Source organism: Macrobrachium rosenbergii, chromosome 43 (assembly GCF_040412425.1).
Source record: "Macrobrachium rosenbergii isolate ZJJX-2024 chromosome 43, ASM4041242v1, whole genome shotgun sequence".
Lineage (NCBI taxonomy): Eukaryota > Metazoa > Arthropoda > Malacostraca > Decapoda > Palaemonidae > Macrobrachium > Macrobrachium rosenbergii.
Window position 1 is genome coordinate 29,606,815 of NC_089783.1, and position 27,310 is coordinate 29,634,124.

The 27,310-nt window shown below is 36.1% G+C and overlaps 2 protein-coding genes across 9 annotated transcripts in view; one reads left to right on the forward strand and one right to left on the reverse strand.

The window, feature by feature from the left end:
• LOC136828715 (solute carrier family 22 member 6-like) overlaps nt 1-27,310 on the forward strand; it is a 133,278-nt gene that overhangs the window by 58,462 nt on the left and 47,506 nt on the right. The window lies entirely within an intron of this gene.
• The window catches only part of LOC136828712 (neuronal acetylcholine receptor subunit alpha-7-like), a 37,662-nt gene that overhangs the window by 7,466 nt on the left and 2,886 nt on the right, over nt 1-27,310 (reverse strand). For all 7 annotated transcript variants that reach the window (XM_067086851.1, XM_067086855.1, XM_067086850.1 and 4 more), the window contains exons 3-8: nt 15,090-15,226; nt 13,955-13,999; nt 11,640-11,743; nt 11,041-11,257; nt 8,873-9,068; nt 7,458-7,610 (exon numbers count right to left, since the gene is read on the reverse strand). In XM_067086851.1, coding sequence (XP_066942952.1) covers nt 7,458-7,610; nt 8,873-9,068; nt 11,041-11,257; nt 11,640-11,743; nt 13,955-13,999; nt 15,090-15,226 — 852 coding nt within the window. The remainder of the gene's footprint in view (nt 1-7,457; nt 7,611-8,872; nt 9,069-11,040; nt 11,258-11,639; nt 11,744-13,954; nt 14,000-15,089; nt 15,227-27,310) is intronic.

Here is a 27,310-nt window from a genome sequence, read left to right on the forward strand (position 1 = left end):
CTTAATTGCCACTACTTCACCAGGCCGAGGCCCCTGGACAAGCGCCTTGAGATCGAATATCTCATGGATAATATCTGAAGACAAGAGGACCTTGGCAACCTCTGAACATTGGACGCCCTTCAACCCCTCCAGTTGGCTGAGGCCCTTACCGACTGGGGCGTCCATGAGAGTAACATCATCGACCGGCACTTGAGGGAGGCGGCCAAGCGGTTGAGGGAGAAGGAAGACATCACTGTTCATAGGGCCGACAAGACCGCCGCTTTTGTCCTCATAAACACCGAGGACTACCATCGGAAATTGGACGATATCCTGGCGGATAGTACCAAATTCTGAAGAACTACTAAAAACCCTGTTGACGAGATCAGGCGGGAGGCGAACAGGATCACAGACACGGTCAACGCCGCCTCTAACGCCCTTCACCTACCACCAACCATGGGAGACTATGACCGGGGGGTACATCTACGGGAATGTCAAGACGCAAAAGCAAGATAACCCCCAGCGCCCCATCATCAGTCAGATTCCTGCCCTGACATACCAGTTGGCTAAGAGGCTGAATGCCATCCTGACCCCTTATGTCCTGGGCAGCCACAGCTTGAAGTTGTCAGCATAGTTCCTGGAGGCCCTAAGAGCGGCACCCCCCAGAGGATGTATTGCTTCGATGGATGTGGAGTCCCTCTTCACGAATCTCCCCATCGATGAGACCATCCAGATGATCTTGGACTGTGTGTATATGGGCCCCACCACCCAATCCCTGAGCATGTCCTCTGCGCCCTCCTGGAAATATGTACCAAAAAGGCCCCTTTCTTCAACCATCGTGGCCATATGCACACCCAGATCGACGGGGTGGCGATGGGTTCTCTCCTTGGAGTCCTCTTCGCCAATTTCTATATGGGCACTGTAGAGCAAAGGGTATTCGAAGGTATAGACCAGCCAAGGATGTACATGAGCTGCATCAACTTACCTTCATCAGCGCCATTTCGATCTGAGGCATGCTTTCCACAACTATAGCTGCCCCAGTTTCACCATCGAACATAGCCAAAGCCACTGTCGCCCCTTCCTTGATGTCCTTGTGGAGCAGAGAGAAGTCTCTTTCTCTACGAAGGTCTACATGAAGCAGATGAACCTGGGCATGTGTATGAACAGAGCAAGCGAGTGCCCAGAGAGGTATAAGCGCTCCACCATCAGTGCCTACGTCAGCAGGGCCCTCTTTCACTGCTCCTCCTGGAATGACACACACGGAGAAATGGAACTTGTAGCCCAGACCCTCGTCGACAATGGACACCCAAACCGGAATATAAAAGAGTCTATCAAGGCGAACATCGATAAATGGTACTGGCAGGAACCTCACCGGATGCCCCTGAACACATAGAGCTCTTCTATAAAGGACAATCTCATCATAAATATAAAGAAGATGAACGTGCCCTCAAGAAAATCATCGAGGATAATGTCTGCCCTGTTGACCCCAATAAGAATATTCATCTGGTCATTTATTACAAAAAGACGAGCAGCCTAGTGATGCGTAACAATCCAGCCCCGACCTCAGCAGGACCGCTTGAAGAAAGCCAGCGTGGTATACCAGTACTCATGCCCCGTCCGAGGATGCTTCGGTTCTTATGTGTTTATATATACGATCACCATGTGTTTCTCCAAGAGGATTTCCTGCCACACCCATGAGGGAGCCATCTTTAACCATGCCAGGACTGCCCATAACCAGAGAATTGCAAGAAAAGATATAACCACAAATACGGAAATAATTGACCGAACTATGGACCGCTGCTGCCTGCGCCTCTTGGAAGCATTGCACAATGGGAAGGAGAAACCAAACCTCAACATTACGCAGGAAACCTTTCTCCTCCCCACGGCCACCATGAGACCTGCATTGAGCGACCCCCATAGGGAACGAGAGAATCAAAATTCCACATCTGAGGATCGAAATTCTCTCATTCATCCCCAGCACTACAATGCCGCTCGCACGTAAGACGAGCCCCAAACATCACCATGGGAGAGAAGGCTTCCCCCGAGATGACCTGACCCAGTCAGCCAATCATAATTCAGCACTGATCAAAACACAACCGCCCCCGCCCCCTATAAATACCGACCCAAGCGCCTTGTTTCTCCAGATCTTGCTCAACCACATGTCGACGGTACCACAACCTGAAGTAGAACTTCAATCCAGACGAAGAAGGATTCCATGCATTTCTGATTGAATATTTCCATAAAAGACCTCCCGCATTCCAGACACTATCCGTTTTCCAATATGAATATTGGCCAGTTGCTGACCAACATTGCTGAGCCTGAAAAACGAATTATAAGGAAAATTTTTAATAAGACCTGTTTAAGAGAGGGTCTATTCCCTTCGTACATTATTATTATTATTATTATTATTATTATTATTATTATTATTATTATTATTATAGTAGTAGTAGTAGTAGTAGTAATAATTCTAATTTATATAACATCATGGCCTTTGTTTTATAACGCTCGTTTAAAAAAGAATCCTTTGTCCTGTAACCTAAACTGTGTTGATAGTCTATGATGACAAGGGAGGGCCTGGAAAAGTAAACATTCGGTTTTAAAGCTGACGTGTTTCAAATGCTACACTCCGAACAGACGCAAGTCTATAACTCGGGTGCATTAACGTACATAAAGCTATTAAAAGAATGGGCAAATGAACAGGTAAATTGAAAAACAAACATAAACAAAAGTATAAAATCAATATACTGACCCATTCAATGGATCCATTCATTCAAGAGAATGTTAGTCTCAGTCATATTCGTGAAGTTTCATTCAATTTAAGGAGATATATAGTCTACGTATGCATACTATGATCCAGACGGGATGCATTGCTTTTATATAAAACTTGTTTCGTCGATTTTAATTGGGATATACAACTGAGGACTACAACTCAATTAACTCCCTTTTAAATTCCGTGAAAAACATTTGGCCTATTGAATAAAGTTGGGCCTCGACAAAAGGTTCCAAAACGTAATTGAATTTAGTTAATCCATTTTTAATGTTTCATGTTGGTTCAGCATTGATGGCTCACTCAGGCTCTTCATTGAGATAATGTAATTCAGTGCCCATTATCTAATTTCGCTGACGTCACGCGATGAATATGGTCAAATTGCCTGTAATACATTAGTTAAAAATAATTATTTAAAATTTAGACAAATTCATATGTTGGATACATTAATCTCATGAGAGAGCTCACACATCTCAAGACATGTGATCATGAAATGGATCTGACATTCACTGGAAACAAAGTTAAAGAGTAATTAAACTCACAACATTTCTTTTCAGCCATTCATTGAACTTAAAGCCAATAGTTAATCTCTTCAGAGATGAAGCCTTGATCTTTTTGTAAGAATACTCCAGTTATATTTTTCCTCATCCTTTTTTCCATTAACAACATATTGAAACAAGCAATCGTATAAGCCCTTTGCATATTCCACTGAAATCGTTGTATGCTAACTAACAAAATAGTTTTTTTTTAATCCTTAACTAGTCAAAATGAAACACATCTCAAACCCTCCTGTTCTCTATCTGACAGCAAATTACTTATCAACGACATGAAAGTGAGAATTGCACCTCAGCGTTCCTTAGTATAAACCTCTTTTCCTGAGGTGGAGCCACGGATAAACCACATAGAATTATTGCAGCAGTGTCCCCAGTGCCGCCATCATCACCTCTTATGCAAAGAGACTAAACTTCTGGCGTTCATATTTTTCCTGTGCTTTATTTTCCACGAATCTCCCATCACGAACAAACTCTTGTCTCATAGTTAACATCCGTGTAGGTCTTGGTCTCCCACTCTTCTGGTGCCTATGGGACCCCAGCTGATGCTATCAAGTGCTCTTCTCCCAAGGGATGAGCGAAATACATGTCCAGGCCATTTCCATCTCATAATCGCTATCTCATCTACTTAGGGAACTTCCATAACTTTCCTTATGGTATCATTTTTATCAGTCTTGCCATATGGATTTTAATATTCTTCTTAAACCTTTATTCTCAAACTGACATACTCGCATATTCAATTTCTGTCAGTTTGATTTGCAAAAATCATTCAACCTGACTATGGTCTGATTTGCCTTTTAATCTTTCACTAAATTCCAGCCCAAGAGAACTCGTACTATTTACTATCGTTCCTAAATATTTGAAAGATGTAACCCCATTAACCCTGTCTCCATCAAGTGTTATTTCATCCTTTTATGCACACTGTCTTCATTACTTTTCTTTTTCTTAGGGTAGAGTCCCATGTCTCTTGATAAATTGTCTTCTATTAAACATACTTTATAAATTTAGCTGTATTTTGCTCATTAAAACATCAACTGCGTATTCAAAGTCTGTCAAATTTCTACTGTTACTCGTATCTAAATCTTGTCTATTTCCACCCACTGCTCTGACTGCACAATCCATGAGAAGGGCAAACAGTAAAGGTGACATTACATTACCCAGTAGCAAACCTCTATTTTCTTTGTTCATAGATATTACATCAAAAGTTATTAAAATGACACAAGACTTTCCATGATACTGGTCTGAGACACTGTTAAATGACTTCTCGTAACCAATAAGTTATCAGCAGGAAATTTTTAAATTAATAAACTGCTACACAATATGTCTAAACACAAATATCTGATCTTTGCAAACTTGACATCTCTAGAATCAGTTTGTTCATCTATGTCATCAATGTCTTTTTCCAGCCTGTTCAGAATAACCACGCTAAATAATTTCATCACAACTAATGTAAGTTACAACACTCAGTCATGTCACCTGCCTTTGGTGTCATTTGCATGACTCTTCGTTCCAAATCATCAGTCTTTGCATTTTATTACAAATTCTGAAAAAAAAAGTTTAGTAAATGTGTTGACAGCTCCTATAGAATAAATAGTACATAGTTATGGAGCACTGAAATGTATGTCATATGACCGTTGATGGAATGTGCGACAGTGTCAAGCATGCTTAAGAAATACTGGGGGGAGATGAACACTTGTGTCAGCGTGTACCAGGCTGTTTGTAAACTGTAGTTCTCGCGATGAGCGAACGGAATGTGGATTTTGGAAATCTAGGTGCCTGACATAGGTCCGAGTATTGACCCTGTTGACCTGTATCGTGTCACGAGATCTCCACGTCACGAGGGGGTGGCGGGAGAATGTTCTAGAATTATGAGGGCGTGCGTAAGTCCGCTCGAAAGGTGGTCATTAATGAGTAATACTCGTATATTGACATTTCGAGTACAGATGAGTGATTCGGGCAGTAACTTGAATTGGTAGACGTCCTGCCTGGTGAGGGCCCTAGACTTTTGCCATTTAAGGTGAGAAGTGATCTTTTCATTTAAAAATGCCGGATTGGACATTGAGCTAATTGTGTACTCTGTTGGTTTCATTGACATTTTATTACTGAATATATTTTTTTCCTCTTTATTGTCTTGCATATTTACCATGTATAGCCTAACCTTTGGGATGTGTTGGGTGATTTTGGTAACATGGGAATTCTCCCAATTATGCATTTGTGTGTCTTTGTGCTTTATTTTAAAGGTGACCTTTTATTTCAGATGGATTTGTTAGTGGCCAAATATTAAGGGAATTTCTGACATATAACTATGACTTCGGTCTTGACAGACTTTGACATTAATTTTGGGATATATGATTGATTGGTATCAAAAAGTATTTACCAGCACTATAGTTTGATTTTTCATTTACTTTTTGCCAGGAGTTAAGGACAGCCAATGACCTTCTCTTCTATAATTTTGCTTTTGTTTTGTCATGTTAAGTCGGTGATAAAACTGTATTTTGGTAGAACATGAGTTTCGTCTACCCTTGATCTAATTTAAGCTATGACATGAGAGAGAGAGAGGTAGGAAATGAAAACTGACGTTCCTAAATTGACTTCGAGGAGCAGGGATGACGGTGTTGACTTTAAAGGTAGGTTGTTTCTTGTGCCTTGAGATTTAGGATTTTGGTTATGTAAGAAGTCGGGAGAAGGATAAAACGAATGTACACAAAGTAATTTCCGTCTAAAATCGCCTCTGCTATATCACAGCCGTTACTAGTGATTCAGCATCAAAAACCACGAATTCATTTTTTAGTACAGTCAGTTTTCCTTCAGCTTCTGGTATTTCAACCAGATAATCGCCTTCATATCTCTTATTCATGATCTCACAAAAATTTTCTACCCTTCATTGTGATTCTTCGTCATCTGATGCTATTCTTGACACATTTCTCCTTTAGACAGGTGTTCTCATCTTTTTCTTTCACCCAAAGGCATTTCACTGATAATGCCGTGGGTTAACTGGCTCCAGTGCCATTTCCTGAATATGTAGGTTTGGCAAAATCATCCACTCCTTTTTCTAGATAGTCTCTCTTATCTCTTCTTGCACTTAATTAAACTTCATTCCCTAAACTTGACTAATGTGCTCTCCATATCTGCAGTGAAATGATCAACTCACTCTTTTTATTGTCAAAGTATGGGCACATAATAAAAATACATGCCATATACTCTTGGAGCAGATTATATTCTTTCACAGTATAATGATCACTGACAGTGATGAAATGAAAGTTATTTTAGCGTTTTTATACGCATTGTTTAACCAGTACATAATCTGTACAGATACTGAAAGAGAATTCTCCTAGTACTGCACCTCTAGTTAGTTAGAGTTCATTACTGTAACCTGATTTGACTACGGAGTACTTTCCTTGCATTAATCGCCTGGCTGAATCCGAATTGTTTGAAACATTATCAGTATTCCTAATTGCTTCAGCAAGAGTTGTGTTTAAAGTGATTTGCGTGAGTCTCTAATTGCTAACTGGGCAATGGAATAATAAGACAGAACGTCATAAGGTTAGAGTTAGTTGCGAAATTTTGTCTTTGTTCGACATGTGAATAGGGATCAAGAACTAAAAAACTGCTAGGCTTTGCTGAGGAAGGAATTGGTGCAAGGGTCTTTCAAGGACGTGTACCTTTTCTAAATCAGCATTCCCTCTCATATAATAAGTGTACCTCCAAAATTCTTCTGTTATAAGGTACAAATTTTTGTAAGCGACGGTGCTGTGGTAATTTGAAAAACAGATACTTGATTCTAATATCCTTCAGGTTTATATAACATATTTTTTTTGTGTATGACCTAGGCTTTACTGAAAACAACAGATTAATGTTAGGTACGGAAAAACGAGAAGGAACAGAGAAAACTATAGGCATCTGTTTAAAAGAACGAAATTCCCGACTTTAACTTTCCCATTCCCTTTTCATTAATCGCTCTATAATGAATGCATATATGCATATCAAATTTTAAGAAAAACCAAAGACTTAGAAACTTTACCATACAGCGAGAAATCAGAAATAAAATTTTCAAACTGACAAGGAGATTGACGTCTTCTATGACAGCATAGGTGAAACACATGAAAATATACAACATGATAAGGGAGAATACTTCCAACTTAGCCCTTTATATAACTTCATACTTATAAGGGGTGTATGCGAGGGCGAGTGAGCAACTGTTGTCGTGACCGTCTCGATGTACACGAGGTCCATGAGTAAACAAAGACCTCCAAGGATTAGTTTTTCTCCTGCAGCAGGTGGTAGAAGGAACAACAGGATGGAGAGGACGCTCAAACCTGGAAATTTGGAGGAAAGAAATAAGCTGTCAGATTATTTCCTCTTCTTAGAACAGATTTTTTCTGACACTGTCAAAACAAGTAAACTTCCTTTGTTTATATCTTTACAGTATGTAATGATAATGCTAGCAACAGGAATGAAATTGAGGATTCATGTAACATTAAGAAAGCAAGTGATTACTGCTGTTAATATATCATTTGCTTATTTTTTAAAGGCTGAATTGCCCACTGATAATTTTTTCAAATTCTTTTGTTAGCCCCTTGGTTAAACTAGGTTCTTGACCAGGGATCTAGGGCCCTCTCGCAAAGCCCAAAGAGAATGCCTCCTCCTTGACTATGGCCCTAACATTCTCTTGGGAAGCCCTAAAATTAGCAGAGGCAGTCGTAAAATTATAAAATCACATGAATTTGAGGGAAGATTGCTGAATTTGCCCCAGAATTTTATTCAGAAAGAATGAGTTTCCTGGGAGGGGAGTAAGAGAGGAATATTAAAAAGAGATGGAGGTGAAAAGGCTCTTTAGTTTAAGGACACAGAGGATGTAGGAATTCAGAGGTGCTCAAAGTATGAGAGAGTAACCTGTGGGATACCCAGAGCGGCAAAGAGTGGTTAGGGGTAACAAAAGCAAAGGAGGAGGAGAAGAAAGAATAAAAAAAAGTAGATGGTAAGATTAAAATTTCGAGGGTTCAGTGAATAGGAAAGGCTTTTTTCTTCTTTGCAAAGTGCAGTTGCAAGTAACGAAGGACAGCAGAGTATAGAACTAAAGTTCTATACTCCACCTTCCTGGGTTTGATTTATCCATATAACCTTAATATTACTCAACTCTTATTTTCAATATTCTATCTTGCAAACATTTTCAAATACTTTTACAAGTTTCTGCAGTTTCTCCTCACAACCCCCAGTCACCACTGCATCGTTTGCAAACATTCACCCTTCCACATTCCATTCATGACTCGTTCTCTTATCACACAACTTTGCACCAGCATCTACTGCCCAGTAAACGTACATACAAGCACATATGCGTACCTTTTGCAGGGGATTCAACCTGAAAGGCCTTAGTCGCTGGTAATGAAGGGAAAAAAATCTCTGTCAACTGGTTGCTGCATCAGCATTCTAAACAATTCATATGGATTTATCGACATATTGCTATTAAAAAACAAGTTAAAATTAAATTGAGTCCGAGTGCATAAAGAAATTGCCACTGAAAATGAAAACGGCCATAGCCTAAAAATCAGTTGTTTCTTCCATGTTCAATAAACCTTACCTACAACGGGAACCTTGACAGTCCAGTTAAAGGCTGGGGCATCACGCACCACCACAAGAGTCAACCAGACGGAGACATAGGGCTCAGGGCAGCATTCATAGCTGTTTTCCTTCCTGATCAGAGAGGTCATTACCAATTCCCATTCTCCACGCGATATGTTTTTGCCCTCAGGAGTCTGCTGCTGGCTTAGGTCGACCTTCATGTGAGAGCAAAAGAGAAGACTTAAAAATATCAAGGGCAGCTAGATTTTAAAGATGGAGTAACAACAGCCTAAGATATCGATGGTGAATGTACCTTACCTCCTATTTCGTCTTTTAAAGGAAACAGATCATTAAAATCTGTTTCTTTGATAACGTACAGATCACTTAAGCGTGCTATTTGAAGCCAAGCAATTATCTATCAAAAGATAGGCAGAACGATAAAAGTACAATAATAAGTGAAAGGGCACAGGAAAATTTCAAATTCATAAGATAAATTTTGTAATTCTGGTCCTATAAACAGAAATGAGTAAAGTACATGAACCAATAATAACAATATACTGGTTCTCACAACCCAAATTCGATCAATGTTGAGTGAATTAATAAAGGAAAAGATTATAAAAAGTGAACGAATTACAGGATAGCAAATTAGTAAATTTAATGACGGCTCTTCTAACAAAAAAAAAACGATGAATAGAGAACTGCAATGATGATATATAAAATAAAGATGATGAAGAAGGATGCACAGAAAAAAAATGCAGCAAGCGAAAAGGGCAGGAAGGAACTGTAGTGGAATAACAAAATAAAAAAAGATATATATGACAAGCAAGAAAAAATGCTGCCCTCTATATCTAATATCTCTGAATCCTTACGTCGTAAATCTCAACCTCGGGTCATTTCTGCTGAGGGTGAATGATGGGTTTAGTGGAAAGGCGAGGTAAGACGAAGCATATCACTTTCACACCAAATTTATCCTCTCTCTCTCTCTCTCTCTCTCTCTCTCTCTCTCTCTCTCTCTCTCTCTCTCTCTCTCTCTCTCTCTCTCATACATATATAAATAAATATAGTTCATTATTATATATATACCCCTGGCGGGATTCGAACCTGGGCCTTAGAGTCAGATGAACGATAAACAGTCGACTTTGCCATTCGACCATATATATATATATATATATATATATATATATATATATATATATATATATATATATATATATATCTGTGTATGCATGTGTGTGTGTGTGTGTGTGTGCACGCCGTGCTTTTGTATCAAGACGGTGAAAACAAAATTACAGTACAATACTAGAGAGATATGCATCTTCAGTTATTAGTTTCTATTGGCTCCTTTCCTCAAGATCCCCTTTAAGATTTTATTTTATTTTTATGGTTACCCTTGGCATGCGGTGTTAAGTAACCCTTCTATAAAATTGACTTTAATAGTTAATTTTGGTTTTGCTCCCTAAGTTATCCCTATGTTATGTTCAGGCTCAAAATCTCCTTTGGGGCATTCAGCGTTACTGGGTTTGTTCTCCCCACAAGTACCCTTCGGTTTTGTTCATGTTTGTGTTCTCAGATCACCTTTAGGTTATATCCACACACAAACATATCCCTTGGGTTGTTTTTCCCACGTTACCCTTGAAACTTTTCCACTTACTAGTATTATCTTTGTTTGGTATACCCAAAAGTCACCCCTTGGTTATATCCAGGTTCTTGAGCTACTTCTGGTTTGTTTTCGTAAGTAACCCCTAGATTATCCAAGTTCCTGGGTACCTTTGGTTTCTTTTCCTAAGTTGCCCTTGATTATTATTTATGTTCATGGGTTACCTTTAGTTTGTTTACCTAAGTAGTCCTTAAATTACTCATGTCCAAAAGTTACCTTTGGTTTTCTTTCTTAGGTATCTCTTAGGTTATTCTGTTTTCAATTGTTGCCTTTGGTTTGCTCTCCTAAGTTATTCAGTGGTGAAGGATTACCTTTAGTTTATTTTTCTGAGTTACCCTTAGATTATTCTCTGTTCAAGAGTTACCTTAGGCCTGGTTCCCTAAGTCACCCCCAGGTTATTCCAAGTTCCTGAGCTACCTCTGGTTTGTTTTTCTAAGTCACCCTTTGTTAATTTAAAGTTTAAAGGTTACCTTATTACTTCGGCTGGTTTCCTTTAGTCGCATTTGGGTTATTCTATTTTCAAGGGTTACCTTTGGTTTGTTCTCCAGCAAGCGAAGATCGATGGTATGGCCGTGATGTACCCATGACCCAAGGACGATGGAGCAATTGTGCTGGTCGTGAGGCCACAGGGTTAGGTCAGCGACGCAGGTAGTGTGGAGTCGAGCTGGTGGGGCATGAAGGACTCTCCCGTCAGGGTAAACCAAGGTCAGGGTATCGTCGAATAAGGTCACGGCTCCTGGATGAGCGCTGTAGCGAGGGATCAAATGAATGTGATTTATGTTTGGTTCTAAAATACTGACAGCTTAAAATCTCTACATAGTTGGCGTAAATCATCTTCATTTTTTAAATAATTTATTTGCAGCGTATAAGATTTAATAATACGTAATACCATGATGTCAAAGAAACTTGATCCACTGTATTATTCTAACTGGTTCTCTCTCTCTCTCTCTCTCTCTCTCTCTCTCTCTCTCTCTCTCTCTCTCTCTCTCTCTCTCTCTCTGAAAGGACTCGACGAGATCATCCAAGACACACGGAAGTGGTTGAATCCATTTTCATTTAATCTACAGGTATTGTTCATCTGCATTGCGATAATATAATTTCTTAACTGTACTGCTTTTGAAAGACTTACTCGTTGTAGAGCTTTAAATCCGGCATCCAAATATCATTAGGGGACATTGACAGTTTTAGGACATCAAGCGTAGGCTGGAATTTCAAGCGGGGATCCGTCCATTCCTGAAAAAGGGTCAAAAGTCATTGTGAGATATTATCCTTCTCTACACTGACTGGTTCTCAGTTTCACTTACTTTAAATGATATTTTTAGGTAAGGAGGAAAACGAATTTTCATTATTATTTTCCTTTGAGCGGCTGGTTATGGTGAGTAAGGGATTTTGCACTTCGTCAGATTGTTGAAATTGTTTCAAAATGAAAGAGGTCCTCTTCTCGTTTGATTACCAGCTCTAACTTATGCCCATTACAAACGCAGATGTGATTCACAACTTCATTTGAATATTTATAGCAGCATACATAGGTGTTAATTATGCATATATAAGCAAAAAGATTTAAAAATCAAGGCGATACACAACGCTTGCAATTCGCCTTTAGACGCGTCGGCAAGTTAGGAAATATTAAATGAAAGCAAAGACATACACTGATCAGTTTGCCTGTTTTTTATATACGTTGTGTTGTTTCAATGATACATTTCCTGTTTAACAATATTTTATCATTTCTTTTCTATTGCTGCTTAGTTCCATAAGCACATCGTTACAAAATTACATGTGACTTATACTGTTATTGGGCAAAACTCAGAGTCAACTAGAAACACTTACCGAAAAATTTAATCATAAATTTTCTCATTACGTGATGCTTCCTAGCTTTATATCATCAGCTATTTAAAATGTAAAAGATGCGCATTCCTGACCTGTAATCAACAGCAATTCAACAAAACAGATGACTTCTAGTCCTGTTTTAATGACATAATGGAATTAATTGCAGATAATCTAAACACAACTGCCTATATCCTTTTATTGTTGAATCAAGGAGGAACTTCCTGTACAGGATTTTGCTCATCAGTTACTCTACATGCCACCTTAGAGCGATTCCGTCAGAACGTTAAACCTGAATCATGCTGCATCTTTTATCTTTCTCTTGTACTCTGTCGCGCCTACGAATTCTATGATAATGGCATTCAAACAACTCTTCCACACCGGACAGTCATCGCTTTATCGACCTCAATCCCTTTCCTTACTATACTGTGAATTATACGCTCTTCCCAAGCCTGTCAACCCCTACTTTTTTCAATATGACCAAATCACCTTGAAAAAAAAAAGAGATAGTTATGCAAGAACGAGTCATTCGATATGAAACAGGGTCATTAAATAAATTTCATTGATATATATATATATGTGTGTATATATATATATATATATATATATATATATATATATATATATATATATATATATATATATATATACACACACACACATTTATATGTGTGTATGTTAAGCACTAATGCATGTCCCAAAATGACCCACCGCTATAACTCATCCCCTTGTTCTCGCTCCTCGTTCTGTTTACGCAAGCCGCATCCTCTCGGTTACTTGCACGCACACAAACAAATGAACTCACACTAAACGCGAGTTGCCAAACTATTCTCATTTACCCACAGCAATCACACAAACACACAGCACGCCAATTTCTCATAACGAAAAGATGTCTTTTCACTTCTACACAAAACAAAACATCTTTTCCGCAAAAATCACACCAGAAACTGTAGTGACAACACCAAGACCATAAGATATTTGGTCATCACCTTCTGCCTGACCTCACTCCTGTGATGTCATCAAATATTTCCAAAAAAAGTGCATGAGTTTCATTTCGCTCTTTACTCTCTACCTTTTGTAATTCGGCTCTGTCTTCACTACCTTATTACTACATCGCTTTGCAAACTTATTCACTAAAAAAAATATTCAAACAATGGCATTTTTTTGGTTCTAAACACTTAGTAGTTAATTTCTAATATATATATATATATATATATATATATATATATATATATATATATATATATATATATGTGTGTATATATAATGCGTATGATTCCGTGTGCTTTCGAATATCGTTGCCCAAACTGATCAAATCATATCATCAAAAAACGCAAAATGAAGCTTTTTACGAGTTGTATATGTACGCACACACACATATACATATATCTTATACATATTTATTTATACACATATATATGTGTGTATATATATGTATGTATGTATATATATATATATATATATATATGTATATATATATATATATATATTTTGGGTATGTGTTCTTTCAAATATCTAAAATTGATAAAATTATATACAACTGGAAACAGTGAAAGTTTTTTTATTAATTTTTTTTACGCCAGACTCTAATTACCGCGAAAAATTTGACTGAATACTTACATATATAAACCATGCATCTACAGCGAGCGTATGGCTGATTTCATCCTGGAAGAGAAGGATGCATAAATCTACATGTATTGTTAATCATCTCTCTCTCTCTCTCTCTCTCTCTCTCTCTCTCTCTCTCTCTCTCTCTCTCTCTCTCTCTCTCTCTCTCTCTCTATATATATATATATATATATATATATATATATATATATATATATATATATATATATATATATATATATATATATATATATATATATACTGTATATATGAATATGTATATATATATATATATATATATATATATATATATATATATATATATATATATATATATATATTATATTACAAAGGACCTCATTCAAACTGGATGGTATCTAATGGAGTGTTTATTCAGAAAAACACTCCATTAGATACCATCCAGTTTGAATGAGGTCCTTTTTAGTAATTCTACTAATGCACAGAACAATTGTGTATGTGATAAAGTTAATATATATATATATATATATATATATATATATATATGTATGTATATATGTATGTATGTATGTATGCATGCATGCATGCATGCATGCATGTTATGTATGTGTGTCACAGACTGAATATTACTATAAGTACTGAACGAAAAAATAGTTTAACTGCCTTTTAAATGAGGTGTAAAATAAAGATGAATCTTTCCTATCTACTTTCCTACTAGTATATGTACTTAACACTGAAAAAAATATATACATGAGATATACATTTTTACCAGAACCGGGGAGAAACGTTCAACAGTACATAACAACATATCAGAATTCCTATTTGCTTATCAAACCAAGTACACGTTGCACCAGCCATACTATATTCACATTTTCAAATAATTTTTTTTACATGGTATTATCTATTATAAGATCTCTTTTTTATGTTTTTTTTTTTATTTTTACTAACTGAACCCTACAGGATTAGCGTCTGAAGAACAAGAAAGAGCGCGAACAAGAAAGAGCGCCAACATCTTGAGAAACACTGCACAATAAGGAAGAAGTATTCAGTGGCTCAATCTGTGTTTACAAAAACGAGAGCTGAAGTAGCAGTATTCCTTAGTTCTCTACGACTTTTAAGCAGAAGTAAATTGTACGAAGACCATCATCTGGTCTCTTCCTTTGCTTACCATATCGAAGTGTTTTATGGTAATCCTTCTGAGTCTAACTGTTGTCAACTTGGCGGGCATGGTTGTCTTGTCGTAGTTCCTCATGATAGAGTTTCTTACCTCCTGCTCTTTCATGATGTAGTCTTGTAGCAGGTATCCTATGGAAGAGAGGTATATGTCATGGGTTATGGTTTTTTAAGATATACCAGTCTCAACAACAATAATAATAGTAATTATGAATTATAAGCAGTAAAACTTGAAAATGATTTGAATCACTGTGGTTTACATGGCGAACACTTTACCCTCACACGGGGAATAAGAGGACTGTAGCCAAATAAGCTACTATGGAATCATAGCTAGTCTGTTGTACCCATAATAATGGTTTTACCCACTCTCCATGCCACAAGGAATGAATAGAATGTCTACTTCCTGCTGGGGTGGTGAGGAGTGGACAAAACCTTAAACATGGGTAAGGAGGCCTTTTATGCTTCCAAAGTAAATTCAGTAGCAAATTTGGTCCCACTTCTAATTCTTCTGCGGCTGAGTGGATATAGTGTTGTCCATACAAATCACAGGTCAATGGTTCATATTTCTAAAGATTACTTTTCATCAATAAGTTTTTATTCTCAGAGGGATTCCAGAGACAAACAGTACATAGGCATTGTTTCTATTGTCCTCTCACTGACCAATCAGAAATGAGCTACCAGTTTAAGAATAAATTTCCACGGCTTTGCAGCAAATTAATGTGCCCATGGAAGTCTCATCTGTAGTGCTCAGGCTTTTCTTACTTATTCTGTATCATTAAGCCTTATGTTATATGTTCCTTCTCGCACCTTCCCTCAGGCTCACGCATTTTAACCCCTCTCCTTTTCAATAAGCCCATCCTCTACCATTCTCTCTACATGAGCCTTGCTTCCTGACAGACAGTATGTCTACTGGAAACAAATAGGTACTTGAAACAAACTTGGCACTTCTCTGTAAACTTTTCAACTTATGAATAAGGCGATACACGATTGGTTTGTTTCTTTAAGAGACAAGCAGCACTGAGTTGTAGATGCTTTTCTGATGAGCTTAGAGTAAGACCCATCATGCCTGGTGCTTTACAAGGTCATTTTTCTGAGACCTTTATGGATTTTAGTCTACCATTGTCGTAGTTGCTGGCCTTAAGGATTTATTGTAATATATGCAGATGATGCAACTGTTGTAGATATTTGTCCCTTAGCACTAACAGACATTTAGAAGAGGTGTCACTAAAGGTACCAGATGATATATTAAGTAAGGCTGAAATTCGGCCAATCCCTGATTTTTTCAGTGAATTTCCCTGTCATGGATTTGAATTGTGGCTTTTTCTTCATCTTCCCTTTTCCTCGGATATTACTCATGCTTCATTCTCCCCTTTATCTCCAGAACACCGAAGGCATGATTTATTGATTTCAGCCAACTTTCACTGCTGTTTTAACAATGTAATAATCAGATACACCTCACCACTCTTCAATAATGCCTGTATCATTTCTGTAACGGAGTCTACTTGTTGATGTGCTGGCACCATGCATTTTAAACTGTCATGCCTTTTCAGAATATATATTCTCTTCATTTTCCTTCACACCAAGTACTTCCAACCATCTTTCCCCATGTCTTCTATCATTGCTTAAAAATTATCTTGCACACTCATTTTCCAAAGCAACATGAAAAATAAAGAATCACCTTGCATACCCATTTTCCAGAGGAATAAGAAAAAATTAAGAATCACTTAGCATACCTATTTTCCAAAGTCAAAAGAAAAAATTAAGATTTCCTGAAACTTTTACCTTTATTCTCTCTTGCTCAGTACATTAGCCATGCAATCAAAGAATGAGCATAAATACTCTCTCACAGTTCTTTACTGTCTCCGTGACATCATAAGGCTTCCTTAACGTATACTTATCCGCCACATAACAGGCTGTCACTCTTTGTTCTTCCTAATCCAGTGTGAACTGACCTTCCACCTTGATGTCAGTAACTATCATAGCAACTAGCTTTCTCTCCTCCTTAAATAAATCTGCAACCGGGCATGTCTTCTAATTAAAGATTCTTCATTATTATACGTTATCAGTTCTTAAGGACCAAATGAAAGCGGGGTAGTGAAATGCTGGAGAAAAGAAAAAATTACGGGAACTAATTCCATTGTCCAGACACTGCGTAATTTACGTGTCTTACGGGAAATAACCTTTATGTATCAATACTGGTAACAATAATAGTTAGTAGTAGTGAAAACAGATAATGGCACTTTTATGGTGATAAAATGAAAAAATATATATAATCTCGTACACCACATTTATTGAGAAACAAGGCAAGACGAAAAAACTAAACATACAAAGCATTTGACCGATTCCCCGCCTGGTGTTTTCGTGTAATGTATTCCTTCAGTCGTTTTGTTCTGTCTTCTTCTTTGCCACATCCTCCTCCTTCCTCTCCCTTCCACACTCGGCATCAATATAGCTTGTAGACGTACAGTAGAGTCCTTGGTGCTCCCTCCGTAGCCAATTAAATTAAGTTTTACAAAGCCTTTTGTCTCGCGTTGACAAGCAGCCCTGCCTTATCAGATTACAGTCGGTAACAGTGATGCTATTATTTGTGATGACTTAGCTACAGTGGCGTAGGGTTTTATTCTGCTTCTTCCTTTTTACAGTAAAGTAAAATACATGTCGTAATGACACTCTTTCATCAGAATTTAATGATGATTCGATATGACCAATATACATACATACATATATATATATATATATATATATATATATATATATATATATATATATATATATATATATATATATATATATATATATATATATATATATATATATATATATATATATATATATATATATATATATATATATATATTACTAAAGGACCTCATTCAAACTGAATGGTATCTAAATATACCATCCAGTTAGAATGAGGTCCTTTTAGTAAGATTGTACGGATACTTGATAATGTGGACTGTTTGTCCAAGAAAGCTTGTAACTTTTTCTCAATAAAAAACTCCGTTAGATACCATCCAGTGTGAATGAGGTCCTTTTAGTCATTCTACTAATGCACAGAACAATTGTGTATGTGATAAAGTTAATATATATATATATATATATATATATATATATATATATATATATATATATACAGTATGTATATAGATTATACATATATATATATATATATATATATATATATATATATATATATATATATATATATATATATATATATATATATATATATATATGTGTGTGTGTGTGTGTTTATGTATATATATATTATATGCGTGTGTATGTGTATTTGTCTATAAAAATCCAATGTAATTCGTATTCTAAACCATACCTACAGTATATACTGGCCAAAAGAATATTAACAGTATAATTTTCATCTGAAAAAATAAATAACTTTTCTTAATTCAAAAACATTGTCAAATAAACATGACAAATTGCTACAAACCAAGATATACAACTTTGCAAAAACAAAAATCCTGCCATTTAATGAGACTGAGTCCCCTATGTTTTGATGTTTCCTTAAACAAGCTGTTGATGCAGATACTAACGATCGGAATTCTTGCATCAACAGCCATGACATGTTTTGAATCTGTCATCGACACTCGTCTGATCTAAATGATATGCAAACGTTTTGATCGGGAAGCATACAAAAGGTTTATATTACACATATATTCTTTCAAATGCTAAATTTGTACTATTGTCCACCACGTTGGGATATAAGGAAAATATGTGAAAAAACTTCTTTTTTTCAGAATTATAAAATCGCATTGATATAAATGTGAGTGTGTTATGCCTATATTAGTTTGAATATGAATATAGCATTCTTGATAGTTGTCGTTACAACTACAGGGCGCAAATTCGATGCACAAGCAAGGGAGAGGGATTCAGGAACCTACAATAAAACCCTCAGTTCTTTTGGTAATCTCTCCCGTAGGGAGGTAGTACCGTCAATGCACATCACGTGTGCACTGAAGGCATTGCTTAAGTTTCTTTGCAACGTCCCTTCGGCCCTCTAGCAGCAGGCTCTTTCATTCCTTTTACTGTACCTCTATTTACATTGTCGTTCTTCCCACCCTCTCTAACAATTGTTTCATAGTGCAACTGCTTTGAGGTTTTCCTCCTGTTACACCTTTCAAACCTTCTTACTGTCAATTTCCCTTTCATCGGTGAACGACCTCATAGGTCCCAGCGCTTGGCCTTTGGCCTAAATTCTATATTCCTTTTGATGGTCTCAGCTTGGAATTAGGTATCTGGTAGTCAGTCAATGTGGTGAGTCGCAGGAAACGTAGAATAAAGCACGGAACTTGGTTAGTATGAAGTGTATAATACAAAAGTGTTTGGAAAAACAGAGAAGCGCTATATATATATATATGTGTATATATATATATATATATATATATATATATATATATATATATAATATATATATATATATATATATATATATATATATATATATATATATATATATATATATATATATATATATATATATATATATATATACATATATTGTCAAGTCAAGCACTGGGGTACTTTCGACCATTCAGCGCTTAGGGCAGTGAATAGAGATTGCTGGAGTGGTTGGACAGCAAGATAAAGAGGTCCAAAAAATAAAGGTGAAGTGTAATGGTGTTAGCTGGGAGATAACCCTTCATTTGCACTAAGAAATAATAGTTAGAAAGTTTGGAAAAGCTAAGAGTGGATGAAGGAAGCGGGAATGGAAGATAAAAGCTGATAAATGGAGCCGCCTAAGGGCGAAAGGCCTCTGTAAACGCCCTTTGGTCTTGTTCATGATGCGCATGTGCGTTTCCTTTTCTCTATTAGGTCACTAACAGCTCACATTTCTAAGCAGAAATACAACTCCGTCCCACATCTGCTTACTCTCTACACAGTCGAATATTCACTTCCCAAACCGAGTGAAAATATTTGGGAGTTATCTCATCGACTATGCTATTGAAGGTCGACAACGAAAAATCAGTGGACAATGGATATGAATGCCCATAATTTCTGAAGCCACTCGCCCGTTAAAATAAAACGGTTCTCTTCCTTTGTTCCAAGTTACAGAATTTCCAAGGAATGTTACAGTAACTGCCACTACCTTCACGCTGGAATCTATAACCAGCATAGAAATGGGGTTTAACGCTGTTATTTGCAGTGGAAAAAACGCGTCGAAATAGTTTTGTCGCAAGTTTATTTCCATAACCAGCATAACTATGCAATTTTATATTTCAGTCCTCCCAACTATTGGAAGCGCCTTTTCTTTCTTTTTATATAACTTATTTTTCCTGTTTTATTTTTTTTGCGCGGGACGTGGGGTTGTTTGTTGACACTGATCTTACCTAATGTATTACTAATTTTATATTGAAAATATGTCTTTTGACCACTTTCTTAGCCAAATTATTAACATATTTACTTATTTGTTTACGTGCCTTATTTCTTCCATAATTAGTTATGAGATTCTCCAACGATTTATCAACTTCCCTATATGTCCTCATTACATTCTCCTTTCTTATATCCCTCTGCATAAACAGTCCAGGCTGAATCTAAATAAATCATCTAAGATATGTCTATTCCGGCTGTAGGAAATGTATCTGAGTCCGTCAGATATAAGTACGTTAATTACCGTTACCTTGTTCTGATACCCCGAACGCTTGTTCGAATTTCGGCCAGGCAACAGGATATCTTCATCTTATTTCTTCATTTGAATATAAGCTTAGTAGTGATAAGCGTTTCTAAAGAGTGAAAAAAATTATATATATATATATATATATATATATATATATATATATATATATATATATATATATATATATATATATATATATATATATATATATATATATATATATATATATATATATATATATATATATTCACATATTTAGAAAATTCGTCCCTTCAGCCCGTTAGCTAGAAATCAAATCTAATGGCGGCTGAAGGAGACTCCACTAGGGGGTGGACCTATGCAGACGTCCTACCCCATATCGTATGATTTGGGGGAACAGAAAGCCATTAGGAACAGAAGGACCAGTCAGGACCGTAATTGGGCTGCTATGCTAACCATAGTAGTCTTAGCTATAAGACCTGTTTCCCTTCGACCTTTTTGCTGGCTGTTATTGCTCTACCAGATCGACCGATGTACTGGGGCCCCAACGCTTGAAATCGAAGATCATCGTGACCGAACTCAGACACAGTCGGAGACTGTGGACGCATGCAATTGGTGCGGTCTCTCTTCCTCTTATACTGGCCAGTTGTCGGAATTTCGGGGGCTGAAATTTGTCTTTTGCGAATGAGCTCCATGCACAGATGCAATAAGGTACGTCTGAAGTTGCAATGAGCGCCAGTATTCTTTCTCTTCTCGTGAATTTCTTTCCATTTTAAATATTTCCAACTTTTCAGTCTCCTAAAACAAAGCCCCTTTGTTTCCCACAGCTAGCACGCACATTTGCTCTCATGACTTGTTCCAAGCTTAAATTAAATTAGTTCCGGGATAATAATTAGAACATTCCCAACATAGTGTTACCATGTGCAAATTAAATCTAACTGCTAATTTCCTCCATCGTGCATAAGTAATTTCATGTGAGAGAAAGTCATTAGATCTGAATGCTAACCTGGAATTCTCTTCCAGAATCCTGTTATCTGGCTCTTCGAGTGGTCTGCCCCTGCCCTTGTGTACCAAATAGCCTTAGACGTTTAACTGTCATCTTGCTACGTGCAAGAGTCTTCTGATTATCAGCGATCCAGGGGCGCTTGACACAGCCCCCACCTTTGCGTTCACGTTGCGCTAAACTAGAATTGTCAACCAGTCTCAAGAGCAGTGGTTTTCATTTGCGTGTCAAACTCTTTCAGGGCTTTAGCCCTTTCAGATTCATTTATTTGCTATGCATTGTCTTGCTTGTATTGCACATTGTGTGTGCCTTGCTTGCAGCTCAGTCAGCCATTTCATATTAATTTCCTGATTGCTCAGTTTGTAAATAAATTAAATTTAAATTTAATTGACTGGTTTGAAAGGCGACCTCCATTTCCCTGTTTAACTAGATGTGATATCAAGGTAAGTCATCTTAGTCAATACATTTATTGCTTATATTCTGAGCGCTATAGGTGTTGGCCCCTAAGGCAAATGAAAATGAAAATCCATTTTCATCCTTCCAACCGGCCTCAGAATATATATATATATAATATATATATATATATATATATATATATATATATATATATATATATATATATATATATATATACACATATACATATACATATATATATATATATATATATATATATATATATATATATATATATATATATATATATATATATATTATATCAGTAAGCCCTTATAAAATTAGGTTACGAGCCCCGTACTCTACCTCCTGAAGTGGGAGATCCAATTTTAAGTTTATTTCCTTCCTTATTTCGTCTTCCTCCACCTATTCCCTCCTCTCTCTGTCTCTGTCTCTCTCTCTCTCTCTCTCTCTCTCTCTCTCTCTCTCTCTCTCCGCCAAGTAGGAGTCGTTTGAGACGACGCTGTATGGTAAGGTTTCCCTCTGAAATAGAAAAGTTATCTGTGAGCTCAGCCGCCTGAATATCTAAAACTTTTTTTCCTTTCATCACTTCCAGTCAAGATTCCCAGGTATGACTGAAGATTACATTAAACTGAGTTAAGACATATATATATATATATATATATATATATATATATATATATATATATATATATATACTGTATATATACTGTATATGTATGTACTGTATATATACATATATATATGCCTGTATATATTTATATTATATATATATATGTCTATTTATATATATATATATATATATATATATATATATATATATATAATATATATATATATATATATATATATATATATATATATATATATATACTGTATATGTCTGTATATATACATATATATGCACATATATATTTATATTATATATATATATATATATATATATATATATATATATATGTCTATTTATATATATATATATATATATATATATATATATATATATATATATATATATATATATATATGTATATATATATATCAGTCTTAACTCAGTTTAATGTAATCTTCAGCCATACCTGGGAATCTTGACGGAAGGTGAATGAAAGGAAAAAAGTTTTCGATATTCGGGCGGCTGAGCCCACTGATAACTTTCCTATTTCAGTGGGAAACCTCACCATACAACGTCGCCTCAAACGACTCCTACTTGACGGAGAGAGAGAGAGAGAGAGAGAGAGAGAGAGAGAGAGAGAGAGAGAGAGAGAGAGAGAGAGAGAGAGAGAGGTGAAAGAAGACTAAATAAGGGAGGAAATAAACTTAGAATTGGATCTCTCTCACTTCGGGAGGTAGTTGATTCTTGCTAGTGTAAGGGGCTCGTAACCTAATTTTATAAGGATTACTGATATCAGGAACGTTAACGCACTAAGAACTAGTTGACTGGGGGTTAAAGCTGAAATGATAGATGACATGTAGTTATCGGCCTCATCCCATGTCACTTGAGGGACCTAATCGATTTGCCGATTTTGGGGCACACAGCGATACAAGTACTAATTTCGGACTGTCCCATGAGTAAGAGCCCGTGCTGGCGTAATCTATAACAAACTATTTCCACTCATTCGGGATTTTGAATGGGTGGAAATAGTAGCACGGGAACTGCGAAATCACATGATTATCTTTAAAGAGAGGAGGAAGGAATATACAATTTAAGACAAAAGCCTAGCACTGGGACCTATGTGGTCATTCAGCGGCGAAAGGGATATTGGCAGTGAGAAGGCTTGAAAGGTGTAACAGGAGGAAAATCTCGAAGTTCCACTGTGAAACAACTGTTAGTGAGGGTGGAAAGTCAGATGAGGGAAAGAGAATATGAATGGGGGCACACAATAAAAGGAATGAACGAGGCTGCAGACAGAGGCCGAAGGGACGCTGAAAGAACCTAGAGCAATGCCTACAACGAACCACGTGAGGTGCACTAACGCCACTACCTCCCTATACTACGGGAATGATTATCTTTGATGGCGTCTTAGTCATGGGGTGTGGGGAGAGGCTGGGGACGAGCATGGCCTCTGTTTTAGGTTAAGATAAATTGTTTAAGGCAGTCTTTTTTTTTCGTCAATTTTACCAAGTTCTTTTCGCTATTCAAAAATTTTATATAAAAACTCCATGACATTCGAATATATTGCGGGCATAAACGAGTTCGTCTGCATACTTTGGTAAGAACACCAAATACTAGTAAAGTTCAGTGAGATGAATAAGATTGGAAGTCACGAAAAAATGGAGATTACGATTTCAAAATCAAAGGGAAGAAAACAAATTAAAACTTAAAAAAGAAGAATCCTGTATTTCAAAAATTGTGATCATACCATGGGAAGAAATGAAAAGTAAAATATTACATCTCATGAAATGAAAAGAAAAATAAGACTCAAAGGATTATAATATCAAATGTCTTAGAAAAGAAAGACTGTCACAGAATAAATAAAAGATAAGACACAACTAGCTACCACTCATTCAAGAAATATCCAAAATGACAATACATAAGTATTTAATTACTTACACGAGGAATACATCAAACGAATTCATTTACCCATTTCAAAAATTATAGTGATTTATAAGTCACTTTTACATGTTGAAGAAAGAATCTAAGAATCCGTAGCAGATTAGATTTAAAATTAACTTTTTTTAAGTTTGCAAAACGTTTAGTGTGCAAATAAAATATTCTGCTGTATGTCGAGTTGACATGGCAACGGAAAAAGCGCCGCCCTTCCCGGAATTGTAAAAAAGACTTCTGTAATAAGGTTTGGATTTCATATCTGCTTTCTAGTTACCTGAAACCTACAACACAGGGGAAAGCAAAACGATTTGGCCTCGATTTGGAAACAGGAGAAGAGGAAGAATGCTGCGCTGTGCTGCACATATATTTTCTACCTCAATATTAAAAGAGAATTTAAATAAAAAAATTTCGGAATTTGATGTCTTTCTGTGGCGTGGAAAATATTTGTTCTTATAAAAAAAATGGAAGGAACAATTAAAAAAAAACAAACGAATCGGAATCCAGCATTGATTGCTATATTAGGAAAGGCCGTAAAAAATCTCGCTTTTCATAACATCCAACAAGATTGCTTTAATAATTCGACATTTTTGAGCCCAAATATTCAGGCTGACTTGTTTACTCGATGTCTGTTCAAATTTTTAGAGGTAGTGCGTGGAACGTCATTGAATGTTTATAAGGCAAAACTTTCAGACAATAAAAATACACAGCTGTTAAAAAGCACGAATTCACGTCAGAATGTTTAACTTTGAAACTTTTAAAATTCTTAGTGTTGTTGTTCAAAGACCTCTTTCCTCATCATATTCCTCCATCCTCTCCTTTTTATCTTTATCCTATCTTTTATGCAGGGTCTTCTCTCCAACAAGAGCTAAAATAATCCTTTCATCTCGACCAACTCTTCAAAAACAAAGGGATTTGGGCAGTTTTTGGCTGAGTCATTTCTCATTAACTTCAAAGACAACTGAGGCTTGCCACTTTTTAGCAAGAGGCAGGTATTCTGATGTCTACACGCTTAATATTGAAGATTAGCTCTCTCTCTCTCTCTCTCTCTCTCTCTCTCTCTCTCTCTCTCTCCAGCAGATCCACGGCGGGGTGGGCACCTATCCACGTGCCCCCCCCCCGGAAAAATAATGATAAAATAATAACATTGAAGATTTAGACAATAATAACATAAATATAAAAATGGGAAAAATAAAAATCTATTAAGGAAATGGCATATATATATATATATATATATATATATATATATATATATATATATATATATATTATATATATATATATATATATATATATATATATATATATATATATATATATATATATATATATATATATATATATATGTGTGTGTGTGTGTGTACATATAAATATTTTCATGATATTGCCTTGTAAAATGTATATCTTTCCATGATTTTTATATATTTACTGTTCTAGTTATCATTTGTTCTGTGTAATGATAATAATTGTTGAAGTATCATTATATAGTGTAATGTCAGATCTCAAAAGAGTTGGTGATTTAGATAAGTTAACAGCGTAGTTTAGAATTAAAAATATATTTCTTGATAATACCGTAGTAGTGGGAAAGAGAGATTCGAGTTAGACCAGATGTTGTGTTTTGATTCATCTGTCATCAGTTAAGATAAGCGAGCGCTTTGTTTTGATTCAAGTGTTGACAGGTTGGGACAACAGTTGAGTCATGTTGAGATTTCATTATAAGCTCTGTCCCATATGATTTTCTGGCAATTGCATCATGTTTAAGATTACATTGCTCTTTTGTTCGAGTCACGTGCTCCTTTTTGAGGGGAAAAGCACAGGTCTCGATCAATTACGTAATGTTTTGTAAGGTTGCAGCTCAGAGCGTTTTGCTCAGGAAGTGACAGCATCTTCCTCTTCTAGAATTTTCTCTTGTATCTTGTTCCCAAAATGCCTTAATAATGATTTCATCTGATTGTTTCACTTCTTGCTGGAATCCTATAGTTTGCTCATTCTGATTTCAGAGACTGTTCATGTGGTTCTCTCTCTCTCTCTCTCTCTCTCTCTCTCTCTCTCTCGTTCTTCAAAAGAGAGAAGTTATTAACGTAAAATACTTGTGTGGTCGTTGATATCCGTTTTAGCCTTTGAGATCTGAATGTAGGAAAGGTGCATATTCGTAATGGCGCCTATCAGAAGTGTGTTTTGTGAATCTCAAGCAGCTGTATTTCGGGTGATTTTGCAACAGTTTTCACAAGCTTGTGTAAGGTAAAATGTATTTTGCTTATTATTGCCTTGGTATAATATAAGGTATATATTGAGGGATTTATGCCTTAGTGAGATTGTTTTGGTAAATCTTTTGTGTATTTTTGTGTGCTTGTGTTTGCAATCTCTTAATTTTTCACATTTTATATATTGGTGATTTAACATTTATTTACGTAGCATTTTAAATATTTCTTGATAATTTAACATTGCATACTTGATTTAATTTTCATTTACTAAGATTTTCTTTTCAAATCTTGAGTAATTCTTCAGAGATTAAATTTTGCTTGATTGATTTAATTTCTTGATAAATCTTTGTAATTTAACTCAAGAATTAATTAAATTTTGTGTTTTTTTCAAGTAATAGTAAATTTTTTCATTGTCAGTTCTAATTATAAATTTTTAATT